This window comes from Rhinolophus ferrumequinum, chromosome 4 (genome assembly GCF_004115265.2).
Source record: "Rhinolophus ferrumequinum isolate MPI-CBG mRhiFer1 chromosome 4, mRhiFer1_v1.p, whole genome shotgun sequence".
NCBI lineage: Eukaryota > Metazoa > Chordata > Mammalia > Chiroptera > Rhinolophidae > Rhinolophus > Rhinolophus ferrumequinum.
This window is the reverse complement of record NC_046287.1, coordinates 61,643,088-61,659,611: the sequence shown is the minus strand read 5'-3', so window position 1 is coordinate 61,659,611 and position 16,524 is coordinate 61,643,088. Positions and strand designations below refer to the sequence as shown.

Sequence of the window (16,524 nt, the reverse complement as noted above, 5' to 3'; positions counted from 1 at the left end):
ATGTCGAACCAATCCCTTTCCCACCAAATACAAGATTCTATAAATTCCTGTTACAGGGACTATTAGAAAGGAACAAGTAGTTGAAAATACATAAACATACACTCTATACTCATTTTCACTTTTCAAACAGATTTTTGGATTGAGCGTCGTCAGAGTAGTAACTTAAAAATAATTTTCTTAAACATATATTGATAAAGGCCATAGGAACTCTTATCACATTGTTCGAATGCCCAACGGCAAGACTGTTGATGAGACCAAACGTGTCACATTAAATCAATAGAGTATCTTAGAAATAAAGCCAAATATGATTAAATCCAAGACAGGTCACATGAAGTACCTCACGTACAATATAAACGTAGCTTAATAAATAAAGGAAACACAGGTGACTGTACTCTGGAAGAACATTCAGTTCTTCATGGCCCTTCGTAGTCTTCTCTGAGATGCCACCGCCACTTCCACCTGGACAAGTCTAACAGTGTGGCCATGAAGCTGTAGCCATCTTGCCTTACTAATGCCACAGTGCCAGGCTGCACCCCAACACCAGGTGGCACATGACAGATGAGTTCATGCTCATGAGGGTTGTATTTGTCACCAGTGGGTGCCATCTTCTCCAGGCCAGCCTTGGCAAACACACTTTTCAGCTCTCTAAAAGTGACAACCCTCAGAAGATTTTCTGCAGAGTGAGCTTCTGGTTGCCAGCCTCTGTTTCTTCAGAAATGCACTCTGTCGTCTTCTCCAAAATGTCCGCTACCTCTACCAAGTCCTCACAGAAACTCTGAATTCCAAATACCTTGGCATCTTCTACATACCTCTGGGTTTGCTTTTTCTTTTCCTTTTTTATTAGTTTCAGGTATACAAAACAATGTGATAGTTAGACATTTACACCCCTCACAAAGTGGTAACCCTCCTCCCCTTCCTGGGTTCGCTTTCTTATGTTTTCACCATCAACTGCAGCACTCTGGTATCTCACTGTTCAATCCTCCACTTCCTTCTCTAGTTTAACAGCTTTTAGCGTTAAGGCTCTTTCTGCCGGAGACAGCCCAAGCTCACAAGAAGGGTCCCAGCACAGCAGTCCTAACCGACAGTTCTCAGGGTGGCAGTGCTTGAAAGGATGCAGACATCCTGTGCCACCAACCTAGCACTTGAGGTCAAGAGACGCTGTCCTGCCACCCAACTGTCCACAAGGAGCACGTGGCCATGTTCCAAGGCAAACTTTTTTGAAAGAGGCATAGCGGATGTACGCCCCCAGACCCTTAGGGGAATAATCATGGTCTAAAAGAGCCAAATGGGTTACACTTCGGCCCTATTGGACAAAACGTTGTGGTAAGCCCCACTCCCGTGCTTCAGTCAGGACTAATCCAGCCTCGGCTCTATCACCACCTACCTTATCCCTACCCATTCAACAGCTTATCACACATTATCAGGGTGGACTTAATTGGACAAGCTCCCTAACCAGATTTCCTGAGGCTGGGAACTAAGTCTGACTGATCCTTCTATCTCAAACAAACCTCAAAAGAAACAGATTCTCATGGAGGTAGGCCACTTATTTACTCACCCTGCACCTCTGAGGACAGATAACCGGGAAGCTTCCTATTGGAAAAGCTTTGAGTGGCTTGGAGAAAAGAACACTTAATAAAAAAGAATCAGAGGGTAAGTTTACATCCCTGGCTCTTTATTGCTCAGTGATTCGGTTTCCTCATCCACGCTTGCAAAATGGGAAAGTAACCCCAGCCCCATTCACCTCCTTGGGTGGATATAGAAGCCAAACGTGATGACCAATGGGATAGGTCAGCGGTTTTGTAAATGTCTTCACCAAGCACCTCACTTCCACCTGTGGGAAATCATTACCTCATTAAATGTCATTTGGCCTCTATTCAGCCTCAGAGAGCGGGTGTTACAGAGTGGGAATTCCTTTCCAGACTTTGAATGTCTTCATTTAACAAAAAGAAATGACAGAAAAGCTGTGGCACCCAGGCTGGAGGCCTCCTCTTTCTCTTCTCTGAGAAGTTTTCCTCTCCTGGGAACAGGAGGGTTGTACGGCAGACCCTGCCTCTGGGCCTAGGTTCTGTGACTGGGCTCCATTCTCACCCTTCCTGAGGAATGCAGCCTCAGCCTGCTTGCCGCCTGCGGAGGGCTCCTGCTGGGAAAGTCCATTGCCCTTCTCTCTTCCTCCATTTGCAATCACTATTTATTTATCTTTGGAAGTTGAAGGAATCAGAGCCTGCAACTGGGAGAGACTTGTGGAGCCAGAGAGGGAAAGTGAAGAAGCCAGTGTCTGGGCCCCGTGTCTGCCGCCAACGGGCAAGCGAGAGAAGCTGCTTCTCTGCAAAGGGGGGTGGGAGACTGCCTGAAATACCATTGTCCTGGAAAAGGTGTCACACACACCAGCAGAGCCAAGAACACAGAAAGAAGCTGGTGGTCACTGTAGCAACCACTTTGGTGGCACAGTGAAGGTCGGGGAACAGGAGTCCTGTCCAGGGATCTCCCAACCTGGGCTGCCTATCCCTCAGCAGCCAGGCTCTATTAAGTGGCAGAAAAGTCAGCCTCTGTAGGGAAACTGAGGAAGCAGACACGCTGGACTATACTTCTCTTTCCCTTGTCTCCAGCCCATTCACAGCTTACATTACAGTCTATCAAAGACCCACAGGCGATTTCCAGCCCCAGCCCCAATTGTCAAGGTCAGAGCCTGCCCAAAGCCACCAGTCTTCTGCCTCTGGAAACCCAGTGCCCCCTCTCTCACTTACTCATTCTCATGCCACAACTTACATTCATAAACTAGGGCAGGCAGGGCCCTATTCTGACCCCAGAGGTTAGATACCTCAGAATGTTAGAGGCTGTATCCAAAGTCACACAGAGCAGTGGAGAATGGCACTCTTCTGATTCACAGTGCAGTGCTCTTTCCACACACACATCCCATCGTCTCCCCACCCACCCCCCACCCCAGATCTCTGCTTTTCCTCTTCTTGGGTTCCCTCATTCCCACTGCCCCCGCGCCCCCACCACACACACCGGGATGTGGAAAATGTAGTAGACCAGATCTAGCCTGTCTGCCCTGGCCTTTGCCCCCACCTTGGCCAATTGACATGCACCCCCCGCTGGGCAAGGTCGCTGCAGTAGAGGAGGGTCTGGGCCTCCGTAGTCTCCGACTGTGTGTACTGCCGGGCTTAGAGCAGTGCTGTAAGAATAAGAGCAGGCTTCCAGACTGACCCATCGGGTCAGGGGTCAAGGAAAGCCGAGTCTCAGTAAACCCAGAGCGGCGGCGAACAAAGTTCAATCCAAAACGTGGAACACCAGACATCTCTGGTCAAGCCTGCAGGTCAATGAAAGTCCCAGAAGCATCGGGGTGCAGACTGGATGAGCTTGAGCGAGGGAGGGTTTTGTGGAAAGTAATGGCGGTGGGCTTGACGGTCTGAGATGGGTTATGGAGAAGAAGAGTCCTGGCTCGGGTACGAGGGGAGGGAGGAAGAAGGAGTCTCGGTTCAGGGCGGGTGCAGGGGACTCACGGGGCCTCGAGCCCGCTGGCCAGCTCTCGTGAGAATGAAGGCAGAGGCCTGGCTGCGCTTCGGGAGGCGCTAGGGCCTCGCGGACGGACAAGCTGGCGAGGGGAGGGCGCCCCCTCGGGAGGGCGGGCGGGCGGAGACCGGCGGCGGCGAGAGCGGCGCCGTGCCTAGTTGCCTCCATCCATGGCACGGAGCGGCGGCAGCAGCGGCGGCAGCAGGAGCCCGGCGCGATCCGCTAGGTCCCAGCCCAGCGCTGAGCGAGCAGGCGACGCGGAGGAGCCCAGCTTCCACCAGCCCCCGAGTCCCGCTAAGAAACTCGGGCCGCGCCGCGGAGGGCCGCCTGAGCTGCGGTGACAGCCGCGCCCGCGTCTTCCCCGCCGGGGCACTCGCAGGACATGCCCCCGGGGTGCGGCGGCGGGGACCCCGGGGCTTGCCTCCGCCCAGGGCCCCCCGCCCGGCCCTCGGGCGCCCCGGGCTCCTGCTGAGTACGCCTCCCGCACGCCTGGGTCCCTCCGGCCCGCGAGCAGACGGGCCCTGACACTGTCGGTCCCCGCGGGGCGATGGGCTGATGGGCGCTGGGGGACGCAGGATGCGGGGGTTGCCCGCTCGCCTGCTGCTGTCGCTGCTGCCGTGGCTACTGCTCCTGGCGCCTGAGACTTGGGGTGCGCCGGGCTGCCCAGTCCCTATCCGCAGCTGCAAGTGCTCTGGGGAGCGGCCCAAGGGGCTAAGCGGCGGCGCCCCCAACCCGGCGCGCAGGAGGGTTGTGTGCGGCGGCGGGGACCTCCCGGAGCTTCCCGAGCCCGGACTCCTGCCTAACGGCACCGTTACCCTGTGAGTACCTTACTCCGAGGGCCCGACCCGAGCCGGGACGAATGGAGACAAGATGGGAGGGGCGGGAAGAGGGGGACTGGACGACGCCACCACTTCAGAGACTCTGGGACAGGCCTGAGTCCAGGCGCCGAGAAGGGAGGCTTGGAGAACTCAGGGAGAGATTAGGGCTCCAGGGATATGGAGGGAGGAAGGGGCTTGGAGGGAGTGGGTACGCCCCAGAGAGAGGCACCGCGGGCGCCCACTCACCTGCACAGGTGAAGGGGAATGAGCGCTGGCGGGACGCCCACTCCCCTTGAGTTTCCAGACTGTGCTTGTGGTGAGGACTTCGGGGACCTGTAGTGGGTGGGATGGGGGAAGGCTCAGGAAAGATCGACGCCTGCGGCCCAGTACATACCCGCGGTTGTTAGCACCGCAGACGCGTCTCTGGCAGAACTGGAGGAGTCTCCGGGGTTCGCCCTCCAGTGGGGGGCGCCCCATTCGCTCCCCGAGCCTGGAAGAGGCGTTTGCAGCCGGTCTCCTTAGGGGCGGCGGAATGGTAGGTTGGGAAAAGTCTGTCCTTGGGGCGCAGGCGCTTCTGGTCTGAAAGAAACCCCGGCCTCCCGATTCCTGTTGGACCCCTCTCCTGTCGCGCGCACCTGGGAAGTGAGCTTTGCTCTGGGTCCTGCATCCCTCCCTCTTCTTTCCCTCCCCTGGAAATGACACGAGCGTTGGCTGTTTCTCGATTGACTTTTTTGCGCAAAGATTGCTAAGAAAGAAACCTGACTAAGGAGAAGGCGACTGCCTCCCAGCTAGGGCCTTATTAAGCTCTCACTTTGCTGGTTGGAGCGCAGCTCATTGCGCCGCAACCCAACCCGAAGCCTCCTCGATGGAGGTCTGAAGTCCCCGCAACTGTAGGAGAGTTAGAGACCCCTCCCCACCGTAGCGATTTCCTGCGCTGACCACGTGCTCGGAGCTCCACGCACGCCGTGGAGTGGAGGGTCAGGCCCTCGCTGCGGCCCCTTCCTTTCCGGTCCTGGATCCAGCCTGCAAGCCGCTTCCCCTTCCTCGTCCTCCTGACCCCAGTGGCAGCCGTTTCCCCACCGCCCCTTGCCCGAGTCGGGGCTGGTTCACAGTCTGTACGATTGTGTCCAGAACAATACAGTAATGCCTCTGGTTGGGTGAGTTCAGAGACTGCCCGCTTCCTGACAGGACACGACTGGTCAGCCTCTGACGTTGGCCGCCTGGCCTGCATTTTCCTCAGGCGCGCGCGCGTGTGCCTGTGTGTGTGTACTCACGTGTGCATTAGTGGGGTGGAGGCTGTATGTCTGCTCTCTCCAACCTCTCAGCAGCTGGGAGCAATGGTCATGACCTGAGAAGGCAGCTGTGGCTGCTCATTCCAGGTCCCTCTGAGTGCTCACTGGTGTCGAAAGGTCCAGACAGGCCTGGCATTCCTAGCTCACTCAGTTCTGGAGGAGAAAAATGCTTGCTGTGTGGAATAGCGGGGCCGGTGTGTGTGATTCCCCACTGGGCCATGATAATTCAGTTCTGAGAGGGTTGTGTGTGTGTTCTGGATCTTCTGACTGCTCACACACGAGTGGGATGCTGTCTCTGTATCTCTGTATGTCTATTTGCTGAGATTAGGGAATCCTAACATACTGAAGGCAGAAAGAAGTAGGTAGACATTAAAAGGTGCTTTTGCAGTACATCTTAGAATGATTTGGCAACTAATCCTTTCCAGCCATGCCTAATTCCCATCAACACCACTCCAAGGAGAGAGCAGGGCCAACTCTGGGTAAGAATATGTTATGACAGGGTGGCAGCAAACATGACTGCTAGCTCACCTTCCCATCCCAAACCATCCCTGGAGAAAGGGCCTCCCCTTTTGTTCCAGGCTGCCGACCTAGCTGGCTTAAGATACCTTCCAAAGGAACAGCCCCTGAGCCCGGCTGGACATCCCCACAGGAGCAACAGACAGGACAGGCCAGAGAAGCCCTGAGAGCCCACTGGCCCATCAGCCTGGACTGTGACTGAAGCCCAATTGCAGACATATTTCCTAGGCTCCCCACCTCCCCAGACTCCACATAATCCTGATCCTGATTACTGCCCCCCACACCCCCCCAAAAAAAAACTGGCTTCTAAAGGAAAAAAAAACCAAGTTATTTAGCAGAAGCCGGACAAGGATTCTCTAATTGGGTCTCAGTGCGTCCAGCACACCCAGTCCTACCCCAGCATGCATCTTGAGGGAAGAAGGAAGAGCCTGGCAGCAGTGCAAGAGACTAAGAGCTCGAAGACCTCCACACCCACCCAAACTCCTCTTCTTTACTCTTTTTCTTTTTCCACATAAATGTCTCCTTTCACCTTTTTGCCTGTCACCTGGTATACACACAGGACGTTAGCCAGCAGTTTGTGGCTGTATCCCCCCTCCTCCTCCCCTGCTTTTCTCCAGAGTGGTCCACCACCAGACCCCAGTCCCCCTCACAAACCACCCTGGGACTCCCGCTTGGGAAACCCGGCAGGCACTGAGTGCCAGGGACGGTTCAGGCAGAGAAAGGCTAGATAAGTGCCTGTCCACAAGGAGCCTCTGCTCCGAGAAGGCCTCCAAGCAGCTCAAAGGCATTTCCGTGAGCAGTCCTACTTATCTCACCAAAAACCCTTCCACCTCCACCCTGTTATCTCAACTTCTGCCTTCTGTTTTTGTAGACTGCGTGTCCCCCCCCACCCTTTGCTTTTATTTTTTCTCCCTCTAATGGATTTTCATCTGCAGTTTTCCAGGAAAGCAGTACTCTTGGCTTCCTTCCTGATCCATCTGTCCCCCCCCACCCCCCCTCTCATGGCCCAGTCTGAACGACAGCTGTGGGCACTTATGCTCCTGTCCTTTGGGGAGGAAGGTTTCGTGGGGGTGGCTCATTACAGGGAGAACCTGGGTGTGGAAGGGAGATGAAGACCAATGTGAGCCCCCCACCCACCCCTGGGCAGCAGCTGATTGGCCTGCCCTTTGGTTCTCAGATCTGGCAGTTAGAGTGAGGGGGAGGGGGCATTATAAGGAATTCCAGGGAAGAACTATGATAGATAACTCCAGAAGGAAATCTCCTAGGAGGACTTCCCAGGACATCTGAGCAGCCCCTCAGAGGATACCAGCCAGTGCCATAGACTCCTAGACCGTGAGCACTGAAAAGGGCCTTAGAGATCAGAGAGGTCAGCAAGTCCAGCCCATGCACCCGCGTCTTACAGCTGAGCAAGGAGAGATCTGGGGTCTGGCTAATAGTCACCCAGCTAGCCATGCCAGCCTCAGGATTACCTGGTCAGGTTCTCTTAGTGTTCCTCTCAAGGAAGGGACTCACTGTTCGCCTGGCTCGACTTGGGACCTAATAAACACAAAAGCTGCTTTAAAAAACTGTTCCTTCCCAGTAGGACCCAGGCTCTTTTGACCTGGGAACATTCCTAGGCTGGGTGGGGAGGGGGACAGAAATGGGACAGGTCATTCCGGATTCTCCCAGAGCCAACAAACCCTCATCCAGTCAGCCTCCCTGTTCAGGGGGCGTTGCACACCAGATAGGCTGCCCACATAGGGGAGAAGGGGCGTTTGCCATACAGATGCGCCTGGCAGTAGCTGGGTCCTTTTGCTGTGAGTTTGGAGGTCTTCAGAAATACCATGAGCGGAGGGGAGTGCCCTTCCCAGCCCAGCCTCAGGGAAGTGGCTCTTCAGCACAGATCTCCCTCTGGAGCCCCAGCTCTGGACTGGGCCCTTCCCTCAGCTCCCCTCACGCCAGCCACCAGGATCAGTTAGTTAGGGGAGTTTGGGGCAAAGTGTGCCAACTGCCACGCACACAGCCTAAGGGGGGTGGAAAGATGCGGGCTTCCCCACCCCCACTCTTCCAGCCTCTTTCCCCCATATGGTTCTCATAAGGTCTGGGCTCAGAGACAGCAGCCAAAGGAAGTGGCTGTGTACAGAGAGCTTTTGTGAGGGGAGGAGGGGGGAGGGGGAGAGAGAGAAGAGAAAGAAGGAGAGAGGGAAGAAGCAGAGGTGGGAGGAGGCAGCAGACTGCAACACATTCCCTTACCCTCCGATGGTGCAAAGTCTCAGCTGCAGCACCCAAGGTGGGGTCCCTGACTCCACCTGACTGAAGTGAGGAGCCCAGAAGAAGTCCAAGCCCCTCCCTGACTCTTCCCACCTACCTGCTGGAGGGGCTGGAGGCTGTCGGCCACTTCCTGGAGGTCTTGGGAAGCCCTGCCCTTGCCCTCCATCTAGTGCAAGAAGTCAGGGTCCAGGGTCCCATCTCGGGGGGAGTACTGGAAGAGAACAGAGCCCTCTGGGGTTCACTGGTTGAGTCCTCATTGCACCAAAGATACTGGAGAGGCCATAGCGCTGAGCTCCAAAGACAACACCTATAATTCAGCCCCCCAGTGGGTCCAGGACCCAGAATGGGTTATTTGGCCTGAATTATTCATGAACCCAGCCACTCCTGATCCCCAAAGAAGTCTCTTCCTGCTGGCCAGCATGGATCATCCCTTTGTGTTGAGGTTCGGAGGTACGGGCAATCCCTAGACCTGGGGGTGAGCCTGAGAATTTCCCCAAAGGCACAGGCAAACCAGTGTAATTTGAACCTAACCAGAAATTGACCCTTAAATTTGGGGTCATGTTTTTAAAGGGAGAGAGTGTTTCTAAGTTTATGCCACATGGGAGTCATTGGGATAAGAACCCTTTCCTGAGGGAGAAAAAGTTCCAGCCACCTCTGAGTTGATCCCTGGCCTTACATTCAGTGGGCTCTCCTCGCCAAAGTCCAGAGAGGGGAGGCAAGTTCCCCAATGCCACACAGCCTGAACCAGGACCTCTCACTCCCCCGTCACCCTGAGGGAGAGACTGCCCTGTGTCTCCCTAGGACCAGAGAGAGAGCAGGGGAAGAGAAAGGAGGGAAATGGCCCTCTGCTGAGGAACCAGAAGGAAAATCCGGTAACTGCTAGGAAGAGGCTGCTCAGAGGGGCTGTTTATTTTCATTCCCCCAGTCCAGCCCCTCTGTTCTATTTAGAGCTCAGACACTGACAGGACAAGGCTGCCTCCTCCCCTTCCTCCCTCCTGGGGGTGAGGGGCATCCTTCCCAAACTCCAGAACATTCCTTTGTTTTTAGGACTGTTTGATGGGGGTGGGGGAGCAGAGAACTGTGGAGTGTAGCTAACTTGAGCAGCCTCCCAGGACCCAGCTTTCCAGGCCCTGGGAGTGGGGAGAGGCAGGATGGGGGAGCAAAGGGTGTGCAAGATGGATGGGGCCAGGTGAGGGGCAGGGGAACCAATTTGTCACAGAGGAGCAGGGAATGGGGCGGAGAGAACTGCAGGCCTGAGGAGGGAGATCCAGCCTGAACTTGAGGGGCCAGACATCTCCCAGCTGGAAAGGGAAGGCCGGAGAGCCCCCGCCCCCGACTCCCAGGGCTCTTTGCCTGCTGGGAACTGTGTAGTGAGGCAGAAACCCTACACTTCAGGCTCCAAGAGTCTCCATATCCAGGGTGGGAAAAGCCATCAAATATGAGGCGTGTGTGACTTCAGTCCAGACCCTTCTTTTACTGAGAAGAAAACCCCAAGAGGGGGCTGAAGTACCCAAGGTCACAGAGCTCTAGCCAGAACCTAGGGCTCCTACTCTCAGTCAGCCTCTTCCCACAATGACCAGAGATGGGGGACCAGGTCAGGGGGGACATGCTAATCCACTTCCTCCACGTGGATTTGTGAGCCTGGAAAAGGGGCACCCATCCCCACTGATAGTCTGACAAGTATACTTAGGGGACCACTGTACAAAAGCACTGCACAGAGTATTTGAAATCAGACTCACCCAGGAAAAGTGGGCCCTTGGTCTCTGAAGCAATCCTCCCAGTGTTTTCTCTCCCTCTCCTGTTCAGCTTCCAGACTATGCTACCCCTGTGGGAGAGGTGTCCCAGAGGCACGGTGCTTGGAGCCAGGTTAGCTCAGGAGGAAGCTCTGCCAAGACTTGTGTGTGTGTGTGTGTGTGTGTGTGTGTGTGTGTTAGGGGGGCCGGGGGTAGGAAACTGCCCCTGACTTGGGAAAACCAGGGCTCAGCATGAACTCTCTGTCCACTCACCACTTCTCCCTTCCCTAGAGCTCCTTCCCTTCAGACACCCATGCATTCATGCAACTAGAGCCTGCTGTGTGTCCAGCCCCATGCCCGGAGCTGAGAGCCCTGGCCTCTGCCAGCCTCAGGACCTTAGAGTCTCATCATGGACATGGATACAGACTCACAAAGCAGGACAGGATCTGGGCCTCAGGGCTTCCAAGGAAAATTTCTGAGACAGAAAGATTAAAGGACTAACTTATACTTAGGTATAAAAGACTGATAACAGATTGATCCTTTCAAGTTTACTTGTATTTAAAGAGAAACTCACTTTCTTCACCCAAAAGCTTGACTCTTCAGTGCTGAGATTTTAGGTCATGATGGAGGAAGTACTGAAGGTGGACTGGGAGTAACTTCCCAGCTTCCTCAAGTCAGGTGGACATACACTCACTAACATTCCATCCTGTGTGACACATCTCCCTCTACTACCTTCCACGCATGGCAGATTATAGACACCATGTCTCATTGATGTCTGAAGTCCTAGTGTGTCGCACAGGGCTGAGCACACAATAGGTGTCAGTGTGGGTTTGAAGAATGCGTGAATAAAGGCCTAGGTGTGAACGATCACAGCAGGTTTGATTCCAGGTGCTCAAGCTAGGGTGCTGGGCCCCCAAGTCCCCCTTAAACACCTTTAGCACTTTTTCTCAGGCTACAGACTCCCTCAAGGTTAGTTCTCCCCATCGCAGCCCCCAATTTCTTGGTTCTTCCTGCTCACCACCACGATGGGGTTCCCTTGTCGAGAGGGTAGGTTAGAGAAAAGGATACAAGAAGGCCCCATTCATAGGAGTCATTGTGAGACTGTTTTCTCTTTTGACTTTGACCTCAGGCCCTGTCTGGAGAGCCCAGCTTCAAGGCCGAGGTCAGAGACTCTCAGGACATGGTCCTGTTAAGTCTGGGGAAGGAAGGCCCTACCTGGGTCTCCTGCTAACCAGCAGGGGTTCCGGGTTCACTGGACAGACTTCCAGCCAAGGGATGGAATCACCGGGAAGTACAGGAGTGTTGCATGTCCTCTCCAACATTTACATCCTGTGCAATCAGACCAAACGGACATGAAGGACAGCCTGGTAGGGAAAGGAAGCCACAGGAGGGCAGCCTTTAGCCTGAGGGTGGACCAGAGGCAGTGTCACTTTTAAGAGGTTCTACTGTCATATCAGCCATACTAAAATGCACTCCCATCCTTCAGAAACATAACAATTATTGCTAACTGACATAGGATGATATTTGGGAGTTGTTTAGTTAAGTATTTATTAATTTTAGTTTTGTAGCATTTATATTTCACAGGCAATTATGATTTTTAAGGATGTCTTTGTGGGCCCTGGAAATACTTTGTGGACCCTGGGCACTGCACCTGTGGGAGGGACTGGGAGTCCTGTGTCACTTGATGGTTCAGAGTGGATTATGGGCCTGAGGCCTTTTTGGTATCAGCAAGCAGACCACCCTCCTCCCCTCACCGATGGTCTCCCTAAGATACTGCCAAGATGCCAGCAGCAGTGTTAGAGAAGAGGCCTTCCCAGCCCATAGGTCCTGGGCAGTGGCCTACATTCTAGGCTCCGACTCCCTGGAGAACACAGATCCCCAGCGTCCAGACCTGTGGTCCTTGCATCTGTGTGTTGAGGTGGGGTGGGAGACTAACATTTGTGACTCTTGCTGCACACGGGAGAACCATTTAGCGCAGGCATGTGCTGGCCCCACGGCCCACAGAGCAGTGCCCGCATGACCCCTGCAGGGTCATCTTTGATGTCGGGCTGGGATCTGGTGAGTTCCTGTGGCTTCCCAGAGGCCACAGGCCTCTCTGTAGACGCCAGCCACTCGCTCCCTTGGCCTCCAGCCTCATTAGTGGTAAGTCCGCTTGCTTCTGTTCCCTAAAATAGGACCCTAGTTGGGAGAGAGTTCTGGAATGGACTCTGTGTGCCCCCTCTCCTTGGCCAGATTTCAGAATCGGGGGCAGAAAACGGGACTCCGGGGACTGGCTGCCTTCCTATGAAAATCTGAAAGCAGCTGAAGGTGCTGGGCTGGGTGACCAGAGGTCTGTGAGGTGGGGCTAGCTAGCGTGGCTGGGAAGGAAATCCACCTGACGCCTCATGCTGTTGCAGGGTTAGAGGCTGAGGAGGCAACTGTCTGATGGGGGGCGGGGGGATTAAGATGGGGCCAAGACTGGCACTGTGTCTGTGACACTGGAAAGAGCCGGGGCCGAGGCTCACTCCTCCCCTGCCCAATTGTGGGGGCTGCCTTTCCTCTTCCTCCCATGAGACAGCCTAGTGTGGTGGGAATATCTTTCTTCCCACTGGGGGAAGGTTGTGTGTGTGTGTGTTCATCGACCCCACTAGCAGCCCTGTAACTGCCAGCTTCCTACCTGCCCATAACAACGCCAGACCCAAATTACTGCCCTCACCTCCCTGACCAGACCCACAAAGGGGACCTCCAGAGAACTGTACCGACAAGTACAATTGAGGTCATTTTCTGGATAATCTGCGTCTAAAGTCAAATTTCCTCAGCCCTATCTAGGTTATTAAAGCCAGAAGATCTAGTTCTGGGTAACTGGGGACTTGAATCATATAGATATCTGCCTAAAGTCTGTCCAAGAACTGGAAATGTGGCAAGAAAGGGGCCCATTGGAGAAGGAGGAAATGCTGTTTGCCTGGTGCCCCTGCTTTTGTGAATGGCTTCGAGAGTGGGGTATTGGTGACATGTTCTCTGCAACAAGGAAAAAAAGTCTCATTTCAAGACTTCAGTGCTGGACATTGCACTGGACCAGCCAAGCCGGAAGTGTAGGCTGCAGCTGACCCCCCCCCCCCCCATTCTGCCTTCTCCTCCCCAGCACAGTATAGCAGAAGCTGCCTCAGAGGGAGGGGGTCTGGGCTCAGGGTGGAGAGGGGTGGGATGAAAGAGATGAGCTGTTCTGGTCCAAAGGCGAGTCTTCACTTGCCTCAGGGGCTGGTCCTCAGTCCATTGCTGTGCTCCCACGCCACACACACACATCCCACCCTGGAAGTCGCAGGCAACTCAGACTTCCTCCTGGGGAAGTGCTGCTGACAAGGAGACTAGATAAGGGTTAAAGCCACTAGTCCCATGTGGCTCCTGAGCACACGTAATGTAGCTGCTCTGAATCGAGACGTGCTAGAGGAGTAGCATGCACACCAGCTTCTGAAGACTTAGTACAAAAAGAAAAGATCTCAGTAATAATTTGGTATACTGATTACATGTTGAAATGATAACATTTTGGGTACATTGAGTTAAATAAAATATGTTATTAAAATTAATTAATTTTTTTTAAATGTGGCTACGTGAACATACATATGCGGCTTGCATTGTACTTGGGTTGGCCAGCTCTGGGTGAAAGAATTTGGGGTATGTGCAAAGGATTCAAGGGCTAGAGGCTGAAGAGTCTGGAGAATGACCAACACCACCTCTAGACCAGTCTAGACAGGGCTCTCAAATTAGGATCCCAGATTTTAATTTTAGGGTTTTGGGAGTTGGAGAATTTTAAAATATTTTGTTTTCAATTCAATGATCTTTAAAACAAAATCTTTTACAGATAATTTTTTATTAGAAGGCATTTTCATAGTGTGAGACTTTCGTTTCTAAAGTCAATGTTCCTCAAACTGGAATCCTCAAGACACATACCTAGGAAATAAGATACATTTTTCTCTCCCTTTAGCAGGTCCATACTCAACACAAGTGTGAGAAATAATGTTCTCAGGCCTCCTCCTTCCTGGATGGGACTGGGATAATCTGGCAGCCCTGTTCCTCTCTGTTCACAAACACCCCCTGCCCCCATCAGCATCCCCATCCTCTTTCCTCCCCACAAACCTGGGGGAGACCCTTGGGGCGGGAGGAGGCTGACATGGATGCCCTTTGCCCACCCTTCTTCCTGACATTTCAGGACCCCTCCCCGACATTCCTAAGATACCGAGGGGTCCTGTAGCCTTCTCCGACATTAATTGCAACCTATGAACCTCAAACTGGGGCTGTATGAGTGGAATGAACTGGAGATGAGGTGAGGCGGGCTTTGATTTAAAAAACACGTCCTCAAGAGCCTGTCACCAACAAGGGGGCCACCCCAGGCCCACCAAGGCCTGAATGAGAACATTAGAGGCACTAAGAACTGACAAGATTACTTATGATTTACTACCCACCATGTGTAATGTGAAATAAAGCTATCCTAATCCATAAAATGAGAATAAGGGAGTCGTGACAGTTCTAATTGCTCATACAATGACTACTGCGATGTATTTTTTGAAATATCAAGATAATGTTAGGTGTGTATGTAAAGCACTTTGGAAACCCAGAATTCCCCCCTGAATCCCTCCACCCTTCAGGTCCTGCTGGGAAATGCCAACTTTGGGGGGACAGTTAGGTGGAGACCAGAAGGGTAGGAAGGATCTATCTGGAGAGGGAAAAGGGAGGAAGGAGATGAGGTCTCTACCCCTTCCCACTGACCCAGAAAGCCCCTTCCATTCCTGCCTCCATCCTGGCCACTGTCTGCTCTCCGTGCATCTCTTGAACATGGAGTAGATGAACCGTCATATGTCTGGGGTCCCCTCAGTACCTTCACCCACCCACTTCCAGTGAGCTTTGGGGCAGAACTCTGACAGCTCCTCGCATGGTTTGTCCCCAGTCCCTGCCCTCTCCCTTACTGTCCGGCCCAGAGGCTGCCCACTCGAGAATGCCCGAGGCCTGTCCCTCTGGCCTTTCCCCATCCACCAGTAGGAGCAAAGAAGAGAAACCCTTTGCTTCAGCCCAGGGCAGGCAAAAGTTTTGGCTGAGAGTCTCATTAAAGCATTTTAATAAGTAATTAACTCAAGGGACGAGCCCTTCAGTGGGTCTGAAACTTCCTCCTCCCAATGGGGAGGCTGAGTGGCTGGGCAGAGCAGGCTTAGACAGTTGGTTTGGGGCCTCTTTCCTCCTTCCCTAAATACAAACATAAATAAACAGAGCTCCTAGTGGGCACAAAGGCTGAGGCCAGGGTTTCCCCCTGGCCCAGGGCTCTAGCAGTTTTCTGTTAAGGCTACAGACAGGTGTGGGGAGGCATTCAGGTCCTCTGAGTTGGGGGCCTGTCAGGGCTGGGAGTGTCCCCTTCTGGTGATGTCCTCAGCTCACAGAGAAAGTGAAGACCCAGAGAAAGTTGGAGACCCCAAGGAGGGCTCCCCTCTGCCTGCAAACCTGCTCGGCTTTCGGTTCCACCTGCTGGAGCTCTGACCCAATCCAGGCCATTCTCAGGATATTGGGGTGAGGGCTTGAGCAAGACAGAGCTGTGGAGGGCAGGAAAGGGGCATTGTGGGATGGGCCCTGTCATGCAGGGCCTCAGCTCCTGCTCCCCACACAAGAACGCAGGATACGGTGAGGCCAAAAAGGAACACCCACGGAGCCATAGATAGGGGAGTCATACCACTGTATTCTCGCTGGCGGCTGGGTTGGCGACACAGGAAGCAGGAGCCACACACGATCCGCAATCTACCATCCGCTTCTCTGCCAACCAACCAAGCAATGTAGCCACAGCAGTTATATCAGTAGCTAATGGCTAACCGGTAACAGCTGACGGCCAACTAGTCACAGCTGATGACCATCTACTACCCGAGCCAGCACCTTTCCATGTGAGGCCAAGAGCCTGGAAACTGCTCTCTGGGACTCTGTCCCTACAGGCCGTGTAGTTCCAAGGTGTAAAGTGGCACTGCAACTTCACTGCAATTTGCTCGGCTCACCTGCGTACAGAGCCCTAAGTCAGATCCAGGCCCTGGGGGGACCGAGGGCAAGTGAAATGTCTGATTTGGGGCTCAGTGGACTGACCAGTCTGCCTGAGCCATTTGCTGGCTCCTCCCTATAATCTCCTGGGGCAGAGGGCGACGCTGCCACCTTGCACAACTTCAGGGGGCACCATTTATACAGAATGCAGCACGGCTGTGATGGTGAAACAGGTCCCCACTCCATCCACACTTCCCAGCTCCTAACAGCATTCTCTCCTGTCTGTGTTCTCCCTGCTCCTTCAGGCTCTTGAGCAACAACAAGATCACTGGGCTCCGGAATGGATCCTTCTTGGGACTGTCCCTGCTGGAGAAGTTGTAAGTGCTGGGGCAAGGTGGGGTGCAGGTGGGGGATGGA

The 16,524-nt window shown here is 53.8% G+C and overlaps 1 protein-coding gene and 1 pseudogene across 3 annotated transcripts in view; one reads left to right on the top strand and one right to left on the bottom strand.

Annotated features, from left to right (window-relative positions):
* Positions 1 to 202: 202 nt before the first annotated feature.
* LOC117021486 (grpE protein homolog 2, mitochondrial-like) lies at positions 203 to 2,896 on the bottom strand (annotated as a pseudogene).
* A 732-nt stretch (positions 2,897 to 3,628) lies between these two features.
* The window catches only part of ADGRA2 (adhesion G protein-coupled receptor A2), a 34,782-nt gene continuing 21,886 nt past the window's right edge, over positions 3,629 to 16,524 (top strand). Inside the window, exons 1-2 of one of the 3 annotated variants that reach the window (XM_033104054.1) lie at positions 3,629 to 4,331; positions 16,413 to 16,484. In XM_033104054.1, the coding sequence (XP_032959945.1) occupies positions 4,069 to 4,331; positions 16,413 to 16,484 (335 nt within the window). In that variant the 5' untranslated portion in view covers positions 3,629 to 4,068. The remainder of the gene's footprint in view (positions 4,332 to 16,412; positions 16,485 to 16,524) is intronic. The other 2 variants (XM_033104053.1, XM_033104055.1) reach the window with 2 other exon arrangements.